We start from the raw sequence: 23,119 nt of genomic DNA on the forward strand, positions 1-23,119 counted from the left end.
GTGTGGAGCATGACGACCTACATTATCACCCACAGAGCCACGCAACGGTCTGCTACTGTGCAAATCCCCTCCTCTTTACTGTGAGACCATGTGGCCTCCATGAACAGTCTCCGCCTTAAGTTGCTCATTCAGAAACACATAACAACCCCGCCCCCTCCTCTCTGTCCCTCTTGCTCTTTCTCTCTCCCTCATTGTCATACAAACACAGCTCTCTCAGACCTCTACTCATGGGCTCACTCATGCTCAGAGCTGAGAAGAGCACTTGTCCCGGAGAGACTGGGGGATCTAAGCTTGTATTTTCCCCAAAAGGCATCTGATGAATCCCACCTAGGGCTAAATGGAAGCATAACCACAGACTCCAGACGTGAAGCGACCTTTCTCAGGTACTCTTTATAAATCCCTTTCCCTTAAAAGGTCACAAGCAGCTTTTTTTCTGTCTGTATCATTTTATCCTTTGTACGATTTGTTAGTGTACACATATTTGCTTTCATTTCTTAAACGGGAAACAAATGTAGCCTTGCGGTACAGAGACAGCTGGGTTTTAGCGGGTGCACTTCTGCTTGGCGCCCGTAGCTGCATTAAGTAGGCCAAAGGTTACCGGCTATGCTGCACTGAGAACAGCTATTTCCCGTGTTTAGTGTGTGTTTAGTGTGACACCTCAGGCTGCTCTGTAGTCATCGCTGCTGAAAACTCACGTGGTTTTAAACAAATTCATTTTTCAATATTGCAAAATAATAGTTACTTTGCCAAAATGAGAATACATAAGAAATAATTCAATCTCTTTCTCTGATTGTTTTCAGGAAATACAAGCTACATTTTTTTATTTTATTTAACCAGATAAAGCAAATTCAGCTTTTTCCATGTCAAGCACACATCGAATGCAGACGGACTATAAGATGTAGAACAATACATCACAAATGGTGTAGAATAAAAACGAAAGCATCAATAGAAGAAGTTAAGTAAACACACACAGTGTACAACAAACAGTCAGGAAAGACAAAGCTGTTTTGCGTTATAGCAAGAACAGCTTGTAACAAAAGTGCCTGACAGGTTGTTGTATTCAGCACCGGGGGCAACTTCAAGTGTATCCAATTATTGGATCTAAGATTGTAGGTAAAGATAGATACATATAAATAGAAGTGTTTTCATTTATCTTAAGTCCTAAAAGCCAAATAGCTATTGACGTTGATTAACAGCAGCATTACATGTTTGTTTGTTCATGTCTGGTCTGGGAAGATGAGATAATCAAAACAAAAACAGAAAATTATTTGCCACTGAGCCCACGCTTCCCTGTTGGTGGTTGACTCGGATAAAAAAAGACTCTTACTCAGCAGAAGCGACCAACAACTATTCCCTACACTGCCGAGGTTGAGCCACAAGTAGAGCAAAAATATTATCCGAGCTATTATTGAAAACCCACCATAAGTTGTTGGCAGCCGTTGTTTTTGACACCTGGCTTGATTTTTGACTCCTCGTGTATTTACTCACTTACTTGAGCAGCTTTCCAATTAGCTGCTAGGTTCAGTGAGTCTGGTGCTAAGAACCTTTTCCTCCCGTCACCCCATCTCCCCGGGATAACATTCCTGTGCAACTAATTTGAGATAATGTTATCTGTTCCTCCAGCCAGACAAAACATTTTCCAATGTTTTTTTTTTTAAAGCTGCAACAATTCTGGGGTGTTTTGCCTGGTGATCATAAATTGGCACACTATGTTTGAGTGAAGTTAGAGGCATGACTGTATGCATGGCAGTGTACCACTTTGGACTAAAATATAAACTCAACTGTTGCATCGCCATGAAATGCTGTGCAGAAATCCCTATCAGATCAGTGGTGGAATGTAACTAAGTACATTTTCTCAAGTACTGTACTTAAGTACAAGTTTGAGGTACTTGTACTTTACTCTCTCTCTTGTCACTAGCACTTGTCATTGATGCACTAATAGCTCTTACTGCACTATACCTTGATTGTTTGCTTTCATTTTTCTTTAAGTTGCTTTGGATAAAAGCGTCTGCTAAATGACTAAATGTAAATGTACTCGAGTATTTCCATTTTATGTAACTTTATACTTTTTACTCCACTACATTTAGCTGACAGCTTTACGTTTCAGGTCAAAATTAAACATAAAATACATAATCAATTTAAAGTGATTACACATTTTCTTTTAAATAACCCTTACAACAGTATATTTAGTAGTTAAAATGAAACCTATCTTGAGAAGATTAAAACACGGTTTACGTAAATGCAATGCAAAATAGTAATAATCCAATAATATATTTGGAATATATAAAACAATCTCAGAGGGGCCATTCTGCATAACGAGTACTTGTACTTTTGATACCTTAAGTAAATTTTGATGCTGATACTTTTGTACTTTTACTTAAGTAAGTTTTTAATACAGGACTTTTACTTGTGGTGGAGTAATTCTGCAGTGTGTTATAAATCCTTTTACTGAAGTAAGGGATCTGAATATTTTTTCCACCACTGCTCCAGATAAGGATGTACCAGTCAGTATGACTCCTACTGACTTTGCTGGTACCCTTACTTTTCTTCTTGTGCCACAAGCAGGTCAATATTTTTTTTTTGTTTGAATACATGGCAATGACTTATCACAAAAAATGTTTTTCACAATGTTTTTTATGCATGTCCATCTAAATGTAATGCCAGCTTTAAGAGCTAGAAAACAGAGGTAAAAAACAAAGCACCCTAAAAGAGAAACTTCTTCCATTCTCCCTGTTCAACCGGTCTGACCCTAACCCAAACCCTGACCCTGACCCGGCCTGTCACTGCATGCCACAGCGCCTAGAGCATCCCTCACTCACCCGCCAGCAAAATTCCACTGGATGACAGAGAGGGAGACTGGGTTGTTTTTACTATATGTAGTGTTCATACCTACATCGTAGCATATTTAGTCGGGCCTTCCACAGTAAGCCAAACTAGACATTTGGACAAAAAATGATGTGTGAACGTAAAATTCCCTTGAAATTAGTTCTCAAAACAAAAGCTGCATTCATTGATTTATTCTCAACATGTTGAATGGTGATCTCTTTATTATTAGTTGTACTGTTTTGTTTTTTGTGGCCAAAATAAGATGTTTTCAGAGCAAATGTTAATGAATAAAACCCATTGTGTTTGAACATACTCTTCTTGTCTTCCAGGACAACAATGGTGCCATTAAGAAATGAACTCGATAGATGACAGTTATGCCATATGCTCTATATATACATATGTTATGTGAATTTCCTGGTTTCCTGAGAAATTTCTCAATTAAAAACAGAAGAGTTAACACCCTCGATAGGGGGTTGTTGGGTTGAAATCTCACTTCAATGTTTTTGTGGAAGACACTGAGCCTCAATAGCGCTATTGTCTCACAATTGAAGATCACTTTCACAGAGACACAGAAACACCACATCCCTCACCATCCCTCACCATACTGGCAGCAAAGCGCATACAGCCAGCAGCTAGTTCCTTCCCCTGCTGGTTTATAAAATAGAGTGAGCTTGGTAGATAGTGTGCCGGGTGTGGAACATCTTTAGTTGTATGTCAACAAGACAGTATTGCTTTTGGTGAGAGTATGTCATGGAGAATCAGTTGGAATGATTGTAGTTATGTCCTGAGGGCAGGAATGCTTCGGTTGTTTAGTTTATAACTGCATTCAACCCATCCTTTTTTTTGACACACCAGTGAACACACCATGCGGGTTGCCTTGCTCAAGGGCACTTCAGGTTGGACCTGTCAGTCTTGCATTTTCTTGCATTCTAACCAGGCCACAGCCTTTTTTTCTCACACTGGATGCCAGAAAAATCCAGGACAAGGCAAAATGGATTATTGCAAAAAAAAAAAAAAAAAAAAAAAAAAAGCTAGAAGAAAAATGTGCGATCGGATTACACAAGCACTGGATTTTGATTATGTTGTGCCCACATGATGGGAATATATATTACTTATTTAACAGACTTTTCCCCAACAGGGTCACTTATTATTTGGGATGGCATGTTATCTGGCGACTTTCAACTTCCACCTGTTACAACTGCTGCTGGGAACGGGGCTTGTGCTTTTACGCTTAAAAGGACTGAATAGCTCATTTACGCAACACATCATTACATACGACGTATCTGTTTTCAAACAGAATTTTTTTTAAATGAATGCCACAAACCACAGACACATTCGGCTAAAATCGCCAGTTAACATGGTTACTTGTTAATCAGTAACACTGGCTGTTTTGAGACTCGTGAAAATCATGGTGTTCATTTTGAAAATGAAGGTCTAATGTAGAGTAAAATTAGCCTGGGTATACCCATACTGCCTTGCACGTTCGATTTCATTTCGAACCTGCAGCCAGTCTGGAAACGGCGTCTGTTTCTTAGCCCTGTTTTAGGGATCCAATCACAGAACGGGGAGGGACGGCAAGACGATGACGCGTACTACTCGGCAGACGGAAGCTTGTAATTTTGTAGTTTTCTTACGGATCCAACATGGCTGCTGCAGACGCAAAACACTCTTTCAATCTAGCTGTAGACGGCGTTTTAAATAGTTTAGAGCGAAACAACGTTTGACTTTACACTCCTGTTTCACCACGAAAATAGGATGTTTTAGCCTTGCTTCCGGCTTGGTTGGCCAAAACCTAATCTACCAACTAGCCCCGCTACCGTTCACTGCTGTTACGCTGGGGGACAGCGGAGCCACCAAGAGAGCCGCAGCAGCTTGTCTATTGCCCATAAAATCAGTTGATGTATGTGACATGAGTGGGAAATAAGGTAAAAATAAATAATCTTGCAGAAAGCGAGAACTGGAGAAGCAAAGCAGCAAGCAACACTCTCTCACAGACACACACACCAACACTACCGGTAGACTGTGAGCAGCCAGAGCCAGAACATGCTGCAGAAAAACGTTGCAGAAGCAGAATTGAGCATTTTAGTCTCAAAGTAGAGATGGGCTAGTCTGGCTACGTAAACATCAATTTCTGTCGCTCTACATACGTCATCTGGTATAACTGATACGATTGGCTAAGAGCTACCTACAGACGCTTATGATAGACATTCGTAGCACCCAATAGCACTCTGGAGGATCGTAAACCACGCCTCCTCTATGGAGAAATGAATGGCTGGTGTCCAGACTAATCTCATTTGTGATTAGTCTGGCGTTAGCCAGGCTAGAGTAAAATAGAAGATAAACTCTAAAGTCTTGAACTTTGACTCTCTCACCATTTTCACTTCATCAAAGTTAACTAGAACATTTTGGTCGCTTTAAAATGTTTGGTTGGACAAAAAGACACTCTAAGGAGTTGACTGTTCATTTTGATAGTTTCCCCTTGATAACCAAATTACTTAGCTAGAACTAGCAAAGTGGATCCATCATTGATCATGCAACTCGAGGCGCCACAAACCAATGGGTGACATCTCAGTGACTATGTCCATTATTTTAATAAAGACTATGGTTGTGTTCTAGAACTACCTAAAGTTAGACAACAAAGCCACTTGTTTAAGGTTAGGAAGAAGAACACATACAGAACTGGACACAGGTTCCTCTGTTCCTCTAGTGACACAGCCTTTTAATGCCCACTAGATTCTACATTATTAATAGTTTGTGCACCCACTGTCTCATGCATATCACCTCTATTAAAGGATATATGCCTATTATACATTGTATGTACATACACTAACCAGCTGGCAGCCCACAGTAGCAATCTCCAACATGTTGGCTATTTATCCAACCTTTCAAGTTTAACCATGACTAGATTTTCCAGTTTATGGTTATTGCAGTGTGCATATTTGCTGGTCACAAACATCAGGAGATGCATCATATAGTAAACATGCAATATGTTACGGCCCATCTTTCTTTTTTTGTACAATTTAAAATTCACACTTTTAGTTGTAAGTATTTCTACTTTTACTAGGTGAAAGATATGAGGACTTCTTCCACTGCGGGCAATTACGGGCATTAAAAGTAATGCCACCTAATCATTTTACTCACATAGGAAAAGCATATCAGTATATAACAGTAATAAATGTAAGTTAAAAATGTATTGAATGTTTTAAACAAACAAGGAAAGCTTATTTTGCATTTGACAACCCACTTTAAAATAAATACCATTATCCAGGCCTATCACTACATTTATGAAAGGCTAAGAAAAAAGGAAATTATAGAATAAGGGATGCATGAAATGGATTTTTTTTTTCTACCCGATACCATTAAAAGATAAATAATAATTTCACATTTTAGTATTTATTTCTATATTAAAAGCATCATAACCTTTAGTTTTTTGCACACATGAAGGTAAGAAAGAAGATGAACTGGGCAAAGTTGGATGATTTAATAATCCATCGCTCAAATTAAAAAAAGCTAAAGTAATGACTCTTGAAATGACCAGAATCAGTTTGGCTCCAGTGTTTACTGATGTACTTGTCAAACTAGTTGTACACAAACTTTAAACACTATTGTCTCTTTATTTTTTTGCCGTTGCTATTCTAGTTCTCCTGGTTCTTCGATGCTGCACATAATTAACACTTGATTTTCGACTTCTGGTGTTAACTTCTGGTGTTGACTTCTGTTGTTGAACATCTTTCGGCTGATTTTCATTTTCATAACTCTCCTCTCAGTAAAAGATCCTGAAAACAGCGTCTCAGCATTTGCAGCTGCTTTTTAACACTAATGTAGTGGCACAAATATTTTCCACTCTATTTGCTTCCCTCCCACATCAAATCCAAAGCAGCAACACAAAAGCAACATTGATGGAAGAATTAGCCTCATGCCAAGCGGCGCTGACCCTCCGCTGACCTAATACAGCAAGACTGCTGGCATTGTGCAGAATATGAACATTAAAATACGATGATTAAATCATGCCAATATTCCTGCTGCGGCTCGTGATTATGTTGTTACCTTGTTTTCTTGGCACTGATAATACATTTAAACCCTGAGAAATTTCTCTTTAGTCAGCAATTCTACAAATAACATGACTAATTCTTATTAATAAACAAACTCTACATAATTTAAAAAAAACATAAATACGCCGACCACTCACCCACTACCTTGCTCAGTTTATTCTGTGTTTGTCTTTTTTTCTAGTACCTGAGTTCATTGTAAAACTGGAGTCGAACCCCTTGTATGTTGCACATTGATTAGCATTGTAACCCACAGGACTGCAATTTCTGCTTCTTGGAGAATGAGCTATGATCAGAAGCCCTTTTGATCTGTTATCTAAACCTGTTGTGCTACCTTTTCTCTCGTTACAGTGCAATGGACAAGCCTTTTGGGTCAGAGGTCAAATTCATGCTGGAATTGGGCACAGCCCACCCTGCACCCAGCACCCCGACCAGAGGACAGTGGTCCAGCAAAATTGAGTTCCTCTTAGCTGTTGCAGGACAAATCATAGGCTTAGGAAATGTGTGGAGGTTCCCTTACCTGTGCTACAAAAATGGAGGAGGTAAGTTTGATAATAGTTACAGAAATGACAACCAACACTGCTACTTTCTTCAAAAGTACATGTGCAGAATGAATATAACAACTCAAACTGCAGTAGCACTTGACAGCAACAAGAAAAAAATATTGAGTCAAGATTAAAAGCTGCGACAGTGAAATTTTATCATAATAATGTTTGTCAATGCCAAAATCTCATTTCAGAACGACTTTGTTAATACTGTATAGCCACAAGCGTCCAAGCTGAATTATCTCAATATACCTCATGTAGGAACTGCTGCACTGTTGTTCAGTAAGACTTGGCCACCTGGGATTCAAACCCTCAACCTAATAGTATCCCAGAGAAGGTGACTTACTGACTGCAGCATGATTTTTCACAAACCTTCTCACAAGTTCAGGCGATGACATCATATGTGCAAATGTGCTACATTCATTCATTTACATAATGCGGCCATCAAAGAAAAGAACTAAGGCCATATTTCGCAATTATGAATTTTGTATCTCGTCATTTTTTCTTTTCCTTTCCCTGTGGTGACTAGGGTTGCAAAATTTTGGGAATTTTTAAAACTTTCCATGGAATTAATGGTAGGGAGCCTAAATATAGTTGGGGAAAATAAATTTCAAAATTTAAATCTTGACTAAAACAACCAGATTTCATGTTGTACACTTGCACATATTTTTGAATGGATGGGGTCAGAGAGGATGAGAAATATTTAACTTAATATATGTTCTTGTTGTTCAATGAAATAATTAATTGTTAAATAAAATACATAAAATTTGATACAGTTCTACAAATAAATCTATTGAAATGCTTTTTCAAATTGTATTATTTTGCATCCATGGATATCTGCTTATGACAAAACAAGATTTTTATATTTATGTTCAGATATGATACAGTTCATTTAAATAACCCCCAATTTCTAGTTAATTCCCATAAATCTCCATAATTCCCATTTTTCAGAATTTCAAAAATTCCCCATCTTAACTTCCCATGGAAAGTTTCTGGAAATTTACCAGACATTTGCCACCCCTTTGCAACCCTTGTGGTGTCTATTGTGCCATGTCACACTGGGTGTGGCTAAATTCACTCAGTTGTCAGGGAGCCAGTAGAGCTCAGCCGCCTGCAACCAAGAAACCACAAGCAAATAAACAACACACAAGGAAATGAAAGTAAATCACTTTCTAAATCACAACACCAGGGGGAAAAAAAACACTGCACGTTGCTCAACATAGATAAAGAAACCTTGACAACATAAAAGAAAAACAGTGGTAGTTAAACACTAGTTAAACTCAATAACCCTCTGTGGTGCTGAGTGTGATGAACATGCTCAGACGGCTGAACTGACAATGTTTTCTTTAGATATTATGGAAATTTGATATGACTTTTACTGATAATAAGAAAAGCTCTCTTGTGTTCAATACATTCCACTGGGATTATTGTGGATTACCAGAATTCTTCAACTAATGTGCTGTAACTTTCCATTTTCCCAAAGGTGTGTTCTTCATCCCTTATATCCTCTTCCTCTTTACCTGTGGCATCCCCCTGTTTCTCCTGGAGACGTCTCTCGGCCAGTACACCAAACAGGGGAGTATTACCTGCTGGAAGAAAATCTGCCCACTTTTTGAAGGTAAAGATGTGGAATTATTATCAGAGTATCAGTGTTGGAATGTAAATGTATTTCCATTTTATTCAACTTCATACTTATTACTCCACTACATGTACCTGAGAGCTTTAGCTACAGAGAGAAACAGACATATTGGTTAAACATGTACGTGTCCAGACATGTCTTGACTTCGTCTGGCCAGTAGACTTTCATGACGGCAGGTATTTCAGGAATCTACACGTGAACATGTGACATCTGTCTTTGACATGGTTCACAATGGTAAAACATTGTCTCCTGTGTGTTAAACAATCAGTTACAAAAGTTTTCTGTGTTCTGAACATTAGTAAATGTACAACAGTTGGCAATTCAACGTACCCGAATATAACTAACTACTCAGTTTGTGCTTTGTTTTTAATAGGATGGGGGGGAGGAAGGTGGGTGGGGTGGAGGGTGTTTGTGTCTATGTTTTGTTATCTTTTTATTATCATTATTTTATTTTCTCCTTTCTTTTTTATGTAAAGCGCTTTGTGTTGCATCTCGCTTGTGTGAAAAGTGCTATGCAAATAAAGTCTGATTGATTGATTGATTATTATTATTGTTATTAGAATATTTAATTGACAATTCAACAATGTCTCACTTTCAACAGTTTATCAGTATTATTTTATTTGTCTTTTATTGTTTTTAAATGTAAGTATGCCATATTGTATATTCAATCACTGCATTACTGCAATTTTTTCTCTATTTCATTCTTTTTTTTTTTAAACATTTTTCTTAACAATGTATTTTTAATATACGTTATTATGATATTAGTATAATTCACCATAATAATTGTATATTAAATTTGAGCTATTTATTTATTTATAATTAATGAATAACAGTAACATCCTGAATAATTAGATATTACTTACTTTAAAGTGTTGTGATTTAAAGACTTTCTGTTTGTTTATTTGTTTCTTTGTTTCTTTGTGTCAGGAATGGGTTATGGCAGTCAGGTGGTTGTTTTATACTCCAGCATCTATTACATCATCATACTGGCCTGGGCTTTCCTGTATCTCTTCAGCTCTTTCAACTCTGAACTTCCTTGGGCGAGTTGCAGAAACAGCTGGAACACTGGTACGTGACTGACTGCATTCAAACAACGTTTAGGGATAATATGATGCAATTATCTGCTTAAGAATCAGATTTTTGGCTTTTTACATTTGGAGTGCAAGTTTCAGCTGCTGAACACGTTTTAAGTTGTGAGGTACTGGGTTTTCTCCATGTGGCTTTTCTTCATGTTATGTTACATAAATCTCCTCAAGACACATCTCTTAAACAAATATTTTGTCATTTCAATTAATATCTTCTGTTCTCAGTGACTGAGAAACTGAGATTTTAGATAGTAGAGCATAGTATGAAATGGTATTTTAATCACTTTTTTGTTGTCATTATGACACTAAGTTATATGAAAACATACCTCGATTTATTTTTTTGGCAAAATAAGTGAATAAAATAAAGTAAAGGCTTTGACATAAACAACATTTTCTGATGTATATACTATTTGTCCTTGAGTGCCTTGTTGAAAACATTGTGTACGATTTGCAACAGAGACCTGTGTGGAGTTTGATCGAAAGGCTTATCATTTAAACTGGACTGTCTCTGCAAACGCAACATCCCCAGTGAGAGAGTTTTGGGAGTGAGTATGAAAACTAAATCTAAGTATGACAATAAGTTCTGAAAGTGATATTTACGAATTACAACTGTAAATGTGATTTGCAGGAGAAGAATTCTGAATGTGACAGGAAGTGTCCATGAGTTAGGCAGCATACGTTGGGAGCTCGCTCTGTGTCTTCTGTTGTCCTGGATCATCTGCTACTTTTGTGTCTGGAAAGGAGTAAAGTCCACTGGGAAGGTAGGATGAACACTTTAGCATTTGTTTTGTTGTATGTAAAGTACTAAGTACTCTGAAACTGTATTAAAACCTGCAATCTTTCCAATTTCCAAAGTCTAGTTGTACAGAAGTCTTTAAGACTGTGTATGACTATACTTTCCACTTGTTTTATTACATCAGTGAATATTTTCTGCAGGGATATGTGAACGAGTTGGACAAGTTATGTATTTTAACTTTTCATCATGAAGTAAATGCTAAATAAGTAAATTAAGGCCTGATTACAGCACAAAGCAAGTGCTTATGAGTTGCACCTTTACTTACCAAGCTAATAAAATAATAACATGGTTAACATTCAATGCATTGTTACTTTCAAGTCTTTTTCAATAGAGCATGATGTTAACTTAGTAAGATATGCTCCTTGTTAGAATAGAATAGAACTTTCTCATGACAGGTCACAGCAACCAGACCATAGCGATTGAGTGATACGTGTCCATGTCACTGTGAACTTTAAATAGCCAAGAAATTGTGAAATTTTGTTTACCTTCACTGACTTTGTTGGCAATTACTTTGCACAGGAGCCAGGTACAGTCAGGTTGCACGTGTAAGGGCCTCAGGTTGTCAACCAGATTAACCTTCACCCAGGGCCAGATTAACACTCTGCTGTACCCTGGGCAACAATATTCAAGGGCCTCATCATCACGACCCCAGAATCACCATCATCTGGCAAAATACAGACTAAATTACAGTAATATACAGTTAATATACTCAAAACATCAATAACTAACTGTTATCAAGTGCATTTTCATGGACAGATGTGCAAACGCTCATAGAACTACAAATGCACCACGATGTCCTCATAGAACTACAAATGCACCACGATGTCCTCATAGAACTACAAATGCACCACGATGTCCTCATAGAACTACAAATGCACCACAATGTCCTCTTGTCACTCACATATGATGTTATGAAAACAAAACACATCAGCATCAGTATAATCTGGCTAAATTAACCCACTACATAGATAATAATAATAATAATAATAATAATAATAATAATAATAATAATAATAATACCTTTTATTTGGAAGGCGCCTTTCTGGCACTCAAGGACACTGTACAAAAAGATAGAAAAAGATCGGGAAGGAAATGTCCTCAATTTTCACAAAAAATTAAGTAAGCAACCACTTTCAAAGTATCCAATATTTATTTAACAACACCTATTCCCAGCAGCACAAACGTATTGAATTGATAGAGCCATCACAGAGGAAGACAAGACACCAACAAAAATCAAGAATCTAGAAAAAATAAACAGAAAATCACCCTGTCACCTCAAAATTCATTTTTCCGATGGACAGTTTAACCTATAAGCGAGAGATAACCAGATATTTTGCTTGTGCCCATACTGCCCCGGGGCCTTTTAGAGGTCGTGGGCCTCTGGGCAATTGCCCAGTTTCCCATATGGTTAATGGGGCCTTGCCTTCATCCAAAGATGGTCACTTCTGGCTCCAAAAAGATGGCAACAGCTAAAATACCAAACTCAAGGCTTCAAAACAGTAGTTCACAAGCCAATGGGTGACGGGCCACTCTCACTTCTTTGATGCAATTCATTCTCCCTCTCTCTGAAAAACACTGCAATCATATCACTTTGCCAGATATGCTGCTTCTGTAATTTAATGACATATTAGGAACTCAAGGTGCTTGTTAATGTTTCCCAGACCACAAGTATAAAAAAGAACAGGGCGTCCTGGAAATCCTGGAAAACCTGAAAAATGATTGACCAATTTTCCAGTCATGGAAAACATATAGAAAATGAGAAAAAAGGTCAAATGTCCTTGAAATTATTAAAGGAACACTCCACCGTTTTTTCATATTAAAACATGTTATTCGGGTAAGTAAGACGAGTTGATACAGACCTCTTGCGTCTCAATGCGTGCACTCAATCGCCCTGGCACGCGGAGCTACTTGGCTAGCACTTAGCTTAGCCCAGTTCATTCATTAGGATCCAAACAGATGGACAGTTAGAAGCGACCAAACTCCTCCACGTTTTCCCTATTTAAATACAGCTACACGAGTAGTTAAACGACCAAGTATGGCGACACAAAATAAAACGTGGCGCTTTTCGAAGCGGATAAAATGGATAACTATAATGTATGGCGGAATAGCACTTGGGAGCACTTCCACTCGGCGCAGTAATATCATCACTCCAGACGGAAGTGAGAGGGAGCGGAAGTGATGATATTACTGCGCCGAGTCGAAGTGTGTATTTAAAGTGTATTTAAATAGGGAAAACGTGGAGGAGTTTGGTCGCTTCTAACTGTCCATCTGTTTGGGTCCTAATGAATGAACTGGGCTAAGCTAAGTGCTAGCCAAGTAGCTCCGCGCACCAGGGCGATTGAGTGCACGCATTGAGACGCAAGAGGTCTGTATCAACTCGTCTTACTTACCCGAATAACATGTTTTAATATGAAAAAACGGTGGAGTGTTCCTTTAAGTTATCCTGGAAAAAATGTTATCCTCCCCCTTCCTTGTGAGCGAATGCAAACAGGTTAATATTAATGCACATGCATGTCTGACTGTTGTCACCTTATCTTCTTGGCAACATACGGCACAGAGCCTCTCAGCTTCTAGCCATAGACTGTATATAAATGTGACACTCTCAGCCAATCAAATTTGACTTTGTCGCTAGATTTAGCAACTTTTCAGACCTCTAGAGTCAAAAGGGACTGTAAGTTGAAAAGTGTTGAAACAGAAAATAAGTGAATGAAAACAACTTTAGGAATTCATTTTTTATTTCTGCTGTTGTTAACATAAATGGATGTGATTTAACATGGCTAAATTGGCATTAAAGCTATCAATCAGTCAATGTTCAAGAGTCAAGAAGAGAGTCTTTATTGTCATTATGCTGGATAACAAAATATTGGTTGGACCCGTGGCTTACATACAATAGAATAATAAATAGGAGGCACATGTTAATAAATAAAAAGTATTGCATATTAAGGCACACATTAAATAAAAATAAAAATAGGACAAAATGATTTACACAGAATGGATATAGGTTGGCTGGGGATGAGAAAATGTGAAAATGAGAAACACATGTTTGTGTTGTCCTCTAATTATTATTATTATTATTTATTATTATTAGTGACAATGTCAGGAAGACAGACTAGAAACAACTAGCTAAATTTAAGTTACAACTGTACAAAATAACACTTCTAAAGAATGAGCGGGACAGGGGAATGTATTCGTGTATGACATGATAACTTGTCTCTGTAGCGGCTGAAAATGTCCTGGAAAATAATTTCAGGTTAGGAGTGGGAACCCTGCTAGAGTGGGGAGGCCACTACACAGTTGTTTGCACAATTGTAACACCACTTGAAAAAATAATATTTCATGATTGAAACTGTCAGTTCTTATCAGTCATGTCAGACTGAAATATCTCAAGAACCATTGCATTAATTTTCACTGATTGGGGGCAGACGGTGGCCATGACTTTGATGATTCTCTGACTTTTCCACCATGAAGTTCAAATTTGTGGTTTGAGTCAAATATCTCAACAACGATTGGATGGATTCTTGTAAAACTTCTCCTCAAGATGAATTGTAATCATTTTTGGGAACTTTTCATAAATAATTTCAGGTCAAAACCTAGCTTCAAGCTTTTTGGTTTAAGACCTGGCAACTATCAGAGTCGACATTTTACCACAAAATAACCCTAACTCTTCCACAGGTTGTCTACTTTACTGCCACATTTCCATACGTGATGCTGGCCGTGTTGCTTGTTCGTGGAATCACATTGCCGGGGGCCTTAGATGGGATCAAGTTCTACCTCTACCCAGACCCATCCCGCCTCACTGATCCACAGGTATGTGCACATTTCACTACATATCTGTTTGATATGTGGTTCCTACCCTCATGCACCCACACTTGGTCCCATCATTACAAAAGCATTCAAGTTGAAATTGTAAAATTTTTCCTTGCCATCAGTTGACCCTTTATAAGTTTAAACAGGGAAACTCAACTGGTTTTTTTCAATGCTCTCTTTAAAATCACCAGACTCCATTGACAAGAACAAAAACAGTAATTTAACATTTACATTTACATTTAGTCATTTAGCAGACGCTTTTATCCAAAGCGACTTACAGGAAGAGTAAAAGCAAACAATCAAGGTATAGTGCAATAAGAGCTATTAATGCTAGTGACAATTCTTTGAGGAGTAGACTTATCATGTGGTCTAGGAGAGAAGATGCTCTCTGAAGAGCTGGGTCTTCAGGAGTTTTTTAAAGGTAGAGAGGGACGCCCCTGCTCTGGTAGGAACTGGTAGTGTGTTCCACCAGCGGGGAACAAGAAGTGCAAAGAGTCTTTAAAACAATAAATTTGCAGAACACAGCTGCTGGTCTACCGCTGCCTTGCTCAGTAAGTAGGTTTGTGTCATTGTGTGACTTTGGTGTTTTAAATGGTTCGTTCAGACTCACCAAAAGCACACAATAACACAAAATAAACAATGGAAGCAGCAGTAGAACAGCAGCTCTAATGTTCTGTCAGGTAAAATTACTGTTTTTGTCAATGGAGTCTGGTTGTTGTGAAAAGAGCATAGATGAAGACAACGACTACAATAATATATCATATTTAGCACCTGCCCTCGTCCACAGCAGTACATTGTTTTGTTTCCATGATGGTTCACCTGCCTGCTTCTTCAGACTGTGAGCTTGCCAGTTCCCCCCAAAAAAATGCTTTTAAGAGGATGCTTTTAGAGATTGAAAAGATCAGATACATGCACTGTAACTGTATCTCCAGATGATTGTCTTGCTCATGTTCCATAAGTTAATAGCAGTTTAAAACATTAGCAAATGTGCATGAGGTGGTTCTGTCTACAGTAGATTCACCGCAGAGTTGCAACACACAGTCAATGCTTTTCATAGAAGAAAACATGTCCTTTATTTGTCTTGCAGGTGTGGATGGACGCTGGCACACAAATATTTTATTCCTATGCTATTTGCATTGGGTGTCTAACTGCACTTGGCAGTTATAACAAGTACAACAACAACTGTTACAAGTAAGTTTGATTTCATATCGTTTAAGTGCTTTTAAGTTTACACACCAAACACACACACACAAAGAAAGAACACATCTAACAATCAGTTGCCCAGGCTGCAGCTTCAGTAGGCCAGAGATTTGAAAAGCAAAACAGCTGCTGAAGATATACAAGACCCTTTTGAGCCTTCTGCCAGAGCATCGTCAATGCCCATTAAAGGGAGCACATTCTGGAGTTGTTTATACAAAGGAAACCACATTGTTTGATCTACAGTTTCCTCTCCTGAATCACTTTTGGTCATTCAGGAGTCATGCCATGAATATAGCAAGACTTCTTGAACCAGTTTAGGATGCAAGTCACAACTATGGAGGGAAAAATATGGACATTTTATCCATCTAACACAAATTAATGGAGCATAAAATATATTTGTGTCCTTTTTTTGTTCGTTTTTTTTAGGGACTGTGTGTACTTGTGCCTTCTGAACAGCGGGACCAGTTTTGTTGCGGGCTTTGCCATCTTCTCTGCACTTGGATTCATGGCGTATGAGCAGAACACAGACATATCAAAAGTGGCAGAGTCAGGTGACAATATAGAACCAGTCAGATGTGGAATGAGAACATTTTGATGCATTTAGTTTTTTAAGTGACATTTTTTCACTCAACAAATATTCTGACCATCTCATTCTCCCTGCAGGTCCTGGCTTGGCGTTCATCGCCTATCCCCGAGCAGTCGCCATGATGCCTTTTCCTCAGGTCTGGGCGATATTCTTCTTCATCATGGTCATTTTACTGGGACTGGACAGTGAGGTGAGCTGCTTCTTCTGTAGCACCAAGAGAATCATAAACAGCAGTTTTGTTTCAGTCTTGAATAAATTTTTTATTTGAGGGTATTATTTTGAATAATCATGAAGTGAAATTGTCTTCTGTTCACAATGACCTGGGCATTTTTTTTCCATAACAAGTCTTTATGAGGTTGAGGGATGTTTACAAATGGAAAGCAGGGCGCTTCAGATACCAAAACCATGTCTTGTTGCAGACAGATTCTGCAATATATCTGTATGTATTAAGTATTAAGTATATATAGTAAGTAACCATGTTTTGATTTGGTCAGTTGCAGTTCAGATGCAAGAAAAACATTTTAAGGATGCAATCTGCATTATTATGAACTACTACACTTTAAAAATCTGCCTCATGTATCCTTTGATTTTATTACTTTTGTGTGTGTGTGTGTGTGTGTGTGTGTGTGTGTGTGCGTGTGTGTCCGTGCATGTGAGCGTGCGTGCGTGCGTGCATTTGTGCGTGTGTGTGTGTGTGTCTCGATGCAGATCCAGATCCGGATGCATAATAAAAAAATTCTAATCTTCCACATTTTGATAAAATAACTAGAATAGAGGATTGTGCAGCCTTGGCAGAGGTATGCACTCTCTGAGTACTTCTACTAAATTATTATTATTATTTCTGTAAAGTTTGTGTGTACTGTGTGTGCGCAGCATGTCGAGAGTTATCGCGTAACTGGGAACTCTGTGTGTCAGTTTGTAGGTCTGGAAGCTATGGTAACAGCCATTTCTGACATCAACCCTTCCTTCTTCCGCGTTGGCCATCGACGTAAACTTCTCCTTCTCGCTATCAGTGTTGTTAGCTTCTTCATCGGCCTTGTGATGGTTACAGAAGTAAGATTATATTTAAACTTCACCATTTATTTTATGCTGAAAGAGCATAAAACAACAGCTAACTGACTGGATCTCACACACAGGGAGGACTGTACATCTTCCAGTTGTTTGACTACTACGCCTGCAGTGGGATGACTCTGCTTCTCTTTGCAATACTGCAGTCTGTTTGTATTGGATGGATATATGGTGAGTTCATATACAAAAGAAACATGCACGGTTTCTTCACTGTTATGTTAAATTCCCCTCACCTCAAAGATTCCATCTCCTCACAGGGGCCGACCGGTTTTATGACAACATAGAGGACATGATTGGATACAAGCCTTTACCCCTGATTAAGTATTGTCTGAAATATTTCACTCCAGTAGTATGCATGGTGAGTTGGAGTAAAAGTTCACTCAGTCAATCATTCATCCTTAACCCCCTGCGTTTGGATTTGTTCTTTCAGAGACTGTAGCTCAATGTAGCTCAATTTTAAGGCAATAGAAAAGATTACCTCGCTGTATAGAATGACCTGTTGTGACAACAACAGAAGATTTATAGCTTACCTTTCTGGACCAAATGTGTTTAAAACTTTTAAGTTCTACTGGTTTAAATTGTTGATTGTTAATACTTTTAAAAAAATATATTTTACTTAATTAATTGTGAATACCTTCTTATATTCCTTATTTGTACTGCTTGTTTACTATATATTGTTGTTCTTATTGAACCTTTTCTCTATCTTGCTATCCACTTTGCTGCTGTAATACTGCAAATTTCCCCGTTTTGGTACTAATAAGGGGATATCTTATCTTATCTTATCTTATATTATCTTATCTTATCTTGACAAATGGTATCAACCCAAAAATTGCTGCAACAACTTTTGGAGCATAATTGAGCATTTCAGAAAGCCAAGCATGTTCTGAACTCTTATACAACTTATTACTTAATTGATTAATTAAGAGAACAACTCGACACACAGTCATTAACCTTCTTATCCCAAGCTTTCAGATTATGTGTACTATGTGGCATTAACTTTTGACCTGCTATCTCCCCCTAAAAACCCACTGCCCTCAACCTCCAATTCTCAATTTAAGAGGGCAGAAGGATAATTGTTAAATTTAAAATATTCACTTTTACTTCACTGTAGCTGATTTGAGCTTCTTTTAAAACATTTTCTAAATTGTCCAACGAAGACTTTTAACTGCTTTCTTCATGACTCTTTTCAGGGAACGTTTATCTTCTCCCTGGTCAAATACACTCCTCTGAAGTTCAACAACACGATTGAGTATCCGTGGTGGGGTTACGCTCTCGGATGGTGGTTCACTCTCTCCTCCACACTCATGGTTCCTCTATTTATGTTGTACAGAGTGATCACCACTCCCGGAACACTGCGGCAGGTAAGCTGTGTGTGGATATAAATGGGTCGACATGTCTCCAAAAGCTATGTGTACGCTTTATTAAAACCTGTCTTCTCCTTTTTTAGAGGATGTCCATCTTGTGTACTCCAGCTGAAGACTTGTCTCTGGACAAATCAGAGAAGAAAACTCTTGAACTGCTGGACATGCCCTCGACTCTTGACAACCTGTCCTAAAAACAAGCAAAGAGGAGCAACTTCAGATTTACTGAACACTACGAGGCATAAGGAAAAGCTTTACTTCGATCCAGTGGACCTTTAAAAGACAGTGCTTCCTAATCTTTTTTATGCTCTTAAAACAAAGATTGTTACCCCCTGGCACTTGTCAAACAAAAGCACATTTTGGTTTGAGCACAAACTCAAAAAACTACATTTTTATGCAGCAGAAATGTTTTTTCTGCATCCTGTCCTGTTAATAATAATAATAGTGAGCCCTCAGATTTAATGTGTGACACCTTCTGGGCATTACTGCACTTAATGGATTCAGATTTACTGATTTTACTTTCCACTTTATTAAGCACTTCAGACTTTGAATGCTGACTGAGAAATGTTTTTTCAGAGGACAATCTAAGCTCAAAGATCCACTTCCACGATTAGCGTTCTGTTGATCCATTGATTCATCTCCTGGTGGTTTTAGCTCTATAGCGTCTTTGCATATAGCGTCATAGGTCAGTACGCTCTCCAGATGGAGGAAGTCACCTGGAGGCAAGATCTGTGGCAAAGATACCATCACACCACACAACTGCCTTTGAGTTGCACTGTTTACAGTTGGTACAACCTATCATATCAGGAAAAACAAGGAACAAGGAAACAAGGAAAAACAAGGACTACTTTTGAGTCTCTAAAAAACTTTTACCAGCCTCTCTAGCACCTCTGAGAGCTAGAAAAAAATGTAAACTAAGATTAGTAGCTAATTACCCAATCTGGACATTATCACACTTGAAAGGTATTTATCAGTGGTTATCATCCAATAAGTATGGGCAAATAGGGGCCTTCTCCACCTTCTAGTAGGTTTAGTAAGTTGTTATTAGCCCATTCAATGGCCGATCGCTGTTTTGTTACATTTCACTTTCAGTTTTGTCCGAATAAGGCCGCAGCGTGCAGGCTCATCCAACCCAACCCAACACTTTCCTCTTTTCTTATTAGAGCATTAGTGATTAGCCCAGATGAGAGAGAGCTCCGTCACTCTTGCCATCTGGTGGTAGCTAGCAAATTCACTGAGGGAAGACTTAAGGGCTAAAGATATCAGAAGTGTTCTTTGACAGTAAAACAGCGGCAGAGTGGATTAAAAAGCATCAAAAAAGGGCTTGTATAAAAAGCTAAACCCTAAAATTTGAAATTTACAGACATTGTAAATGGTTACTTATGTGTTGAAATGTTCTGAGAATTTGCTTTTTTTAATTTTAGTTTTGTTTAGTTTTAACACAGTTGTATAAATATTAACTATTTTGACATGAGAGAGGGCTGCTGGTTGTTATACAATTGGGACCTGGTCAGTTATTAGCAGCACGGTCACTTTCAGTTCAGTCTGGAAACTTAACCTTCAGGCAGCAAAAGGAATTTCTTTTATTACAGCGTTCTCATGAAAAAAGAAAAGCCGAAATTGAAGCTGAAAAGGGAGTTGAAAAGCAAAACATTGAGAAACATTGAAAAGCATAAGCTGAAAGAGGAATTAGCAAGAGACGGTTGAACGGTGTGAGACAGAGCAGAGCAGGCAAAGATAGTGTTGCAGACTGTTAAGCTGGGGTTGGTCAGGGATGGTAAGCTTTCTCAGGATGTTTTTACGGAGGAGAAGATAGTTCATCTTCGTCATTGGGGTCTCTTGATGTAATTTGCGTTTCTTGATGTTTAATAAGAAGGATCCGGATGTGTCTTTCTCTTTGTATGAGCGGATTGCAAAGATAAGAAATTGGTGAGACTTTGATCAAACTTTGCCGTTGCAATGCGTGAAGTCGGGAAAAAGCAGGAGGCGAATGCATCTTTCAGTAATGATAACCTTCCTTAAAAATCAGTCAAGGCTGCTGTATTTAATAAGGCGTATGTGTTAGTCCCAGGCCAGCGTTTTACAACATGGGGAAAAAAGGGTTCTGCAGTCACATATGGTATTTGTGAGGGAGCTAACTAATCATTTTAATCATTGGTGCATGAAGGTGTGGCTTGCCGCTGTGCATAGGATGAACCTTGACTGTGGCTTGGTGCAGGGCGAGGTGGAAAATATGTTTTTGGATTCTGTTGTAGTTGTAGTTTCATCCAAGCTCGGGTGTCCAGAAAACATATGACAAGATTTTGCACCACTTCTCCTGGCCATAACTGAAGAAAGAAGCTCTGCTGCGCATTAAAAACTGTAGTACTCGACTGGTAATCCCAATCAGGTCATTAAACCAGCTCTGTTACAGCCTCTTCCAGCTATCAGTCAGCTGTTTCGGTACCCTGCAGGGTCTGGTAACCAGTATCTGTTCACTGCCATGTTTCAAAGAGTGGGTGGGGGGCTCGGAAGAGGGGATACAGTGGTTTATTTTAGATGCACAGGAGGAAAGTACAGGGTTTAACCCAGATGATTTTGTCTTCAGCCACATTGTACAGGGTCAGCCGTCTGTGTTTAGGGATGAATTGAAGGAATCAGATCCACTAATCAACCATATTGACTACATGAATAGTTAAGGCATTGGTTATATACTGCAGGGGAGCGGTTAGTGATGGAGAAGAGGTATGATTGCCATGCTGAGGTGTATGACTTTAGTGTGGGTGAGCAAGTTTCTGCTCTTTGTCCTTTGCTGAACAATCAAAAACCCTGCAGAGTCCATGTGCTGGCTCTGTCTCCTCCCTGGGACAGTAAGCTGGGTTTTTGGTTGCAGTTGTTGGGTTTGTGTTGCCACACCCTACAACATTGCACATACACACTCTTTCCCTCGTGCCATTTTTGCTTATGTTATTCTTTTACTAATACTTTTTTTTTCATGGCCATGCCGCCTGGTTGGTGACAATCTGGAGTAACACTGACTGTTACTGTTGCCAAATAAACCATACAGATTGAACGCTTGAGTCACTTTTAGGTCATTGTGAAAGATACATTTTTTTAAAATTGCCACTAAAATTAAATAAAACAGTGAAGAGAGAAGGAAAGGATGTCAGACAATAAGATTCAGATTCATGCCTGTGCAATTCAGCATTATCAAGTTTTCGTTTGGTGTTAAATAAAATGAAACACCAGCAAGTTGGATTGTAATGATGGAAGAGTGTATTTTTATTGAGTAATGTAAATTATATTGTAGTCTCAACTCTATGCTTGTTTTATTGTAGTTTTTATACAAAAGGTGGAGGTTAATATTCATACTATTTTGTATCATTTTTTGTACCATATATCATTGAAATTGTGCCAATAGTATTTGTGTAGCACGTAAATGGTGTAAGACTACATTTTTCACATTTAAGAATCAATCAAGAAGCTGTATTTTTTCAAAGAAAATTACCATTTTTAAAAGATATCTGTGGCACAAATTGTGTGAATTCATGTTTAAATTGAAAATGTCACATTTTACAGATTTCCGAACAACCAGTTAGCAAATGTTTTGCATGTTTGTGTGATTGATTACTGTATGTTAACACCACAATTTAAATATTATTAAACACTGTGCCAATCTTAAAATATAATCCATGAATGAGACGATCTGGTATTCATGTGATCAAGTATTTTGTAGGCTTTAGTAAACTGGCGGCTGATCATTATTGATTTATTTCTTTGTTTTCATCTCATTTGGTCAAACTGACTAATAAATCTGAAAAAGACTCAAAACACAGATTAAATAAAGAGATAAAATTTAGTGAGGTTGCAGTAAATCCAGTAATGAATATAATTTACAAACAATTAATGTTTCAGTTTAATGATCACTTACCAGTTTGCTGTTTAATGATCAATTTTGAACTTTTTGTAAACCTTAAAAAAATCAACAACTTGTGAATAAAATTGTAATAAAATCAAATTGAGTTACTTAAGTGTCAGTAATCCATAAATTATTTGTTTTGTGAACGCGACAGTCATGCTCCTGATGATCCTGTTCTGGGTGGTGGAGTGTTTAGAGCGCATTAAAGGAGTCATGATGCATGAACTATTGTGTCCTTGAATGCACCAACACAAGTATG

General features: G+C 38.1%; 1 protein-coding gene across 1 annotated transcript; it reads left to right on the plus strand.

The window, feature by feature from the left end:
- Positions 1-215: 215 nt before the first annotated feature.
- Positions 216-23,013, plus strand: LOC131968339 (sodium- and chloride-dependent GABA transporter 2-like). The gene is made up of 15 exons (XM_059329170.1): positions 216-383; positions 7,227-7,417; positions 8,904-9,038; positions 9,987-10,127; positions 10,602-10,689; positions 10,773-10,905; positions 14,613-14,747; positions 15,835-15,938; positions 16,374-16,498; positions 16,611-16,723; positions 17,449-17,586; positions 17,670-17,772; positions 17,859-17,959; positions 18,792-18,962; positions 19,049-23,013. The coding sequence occupies exons 2-15, from the start codon at positions 7,231-7,233 to the stop codon at positions 19,154-19,156; spliced, it is 1,782 nt and encodes a 593-aa protein (XP_059185153.1). The 5' UTR covers positions 216-383; positions 7,227-7,230; the 3' UTR covers positions 19,157-23,013.
- Positions 23,014-23,119: the final 106 nt, after the last annotated feature.

This window comes from Centropristis striata, chromosome 3 (genome assembly GCF_030273125.1).
Source record: "Centropristis striata isolate RG_2023a ecotype Rhode Island chromosome 3, C.striata_1.0, whole genome shotgun sequence".
Classification (NCBI taxonomy): Eukaryota; Metazoa; Chordata; class Actinopteri; order Perciformes; family Serranidae; genus Centropristis; species Centropristis striata.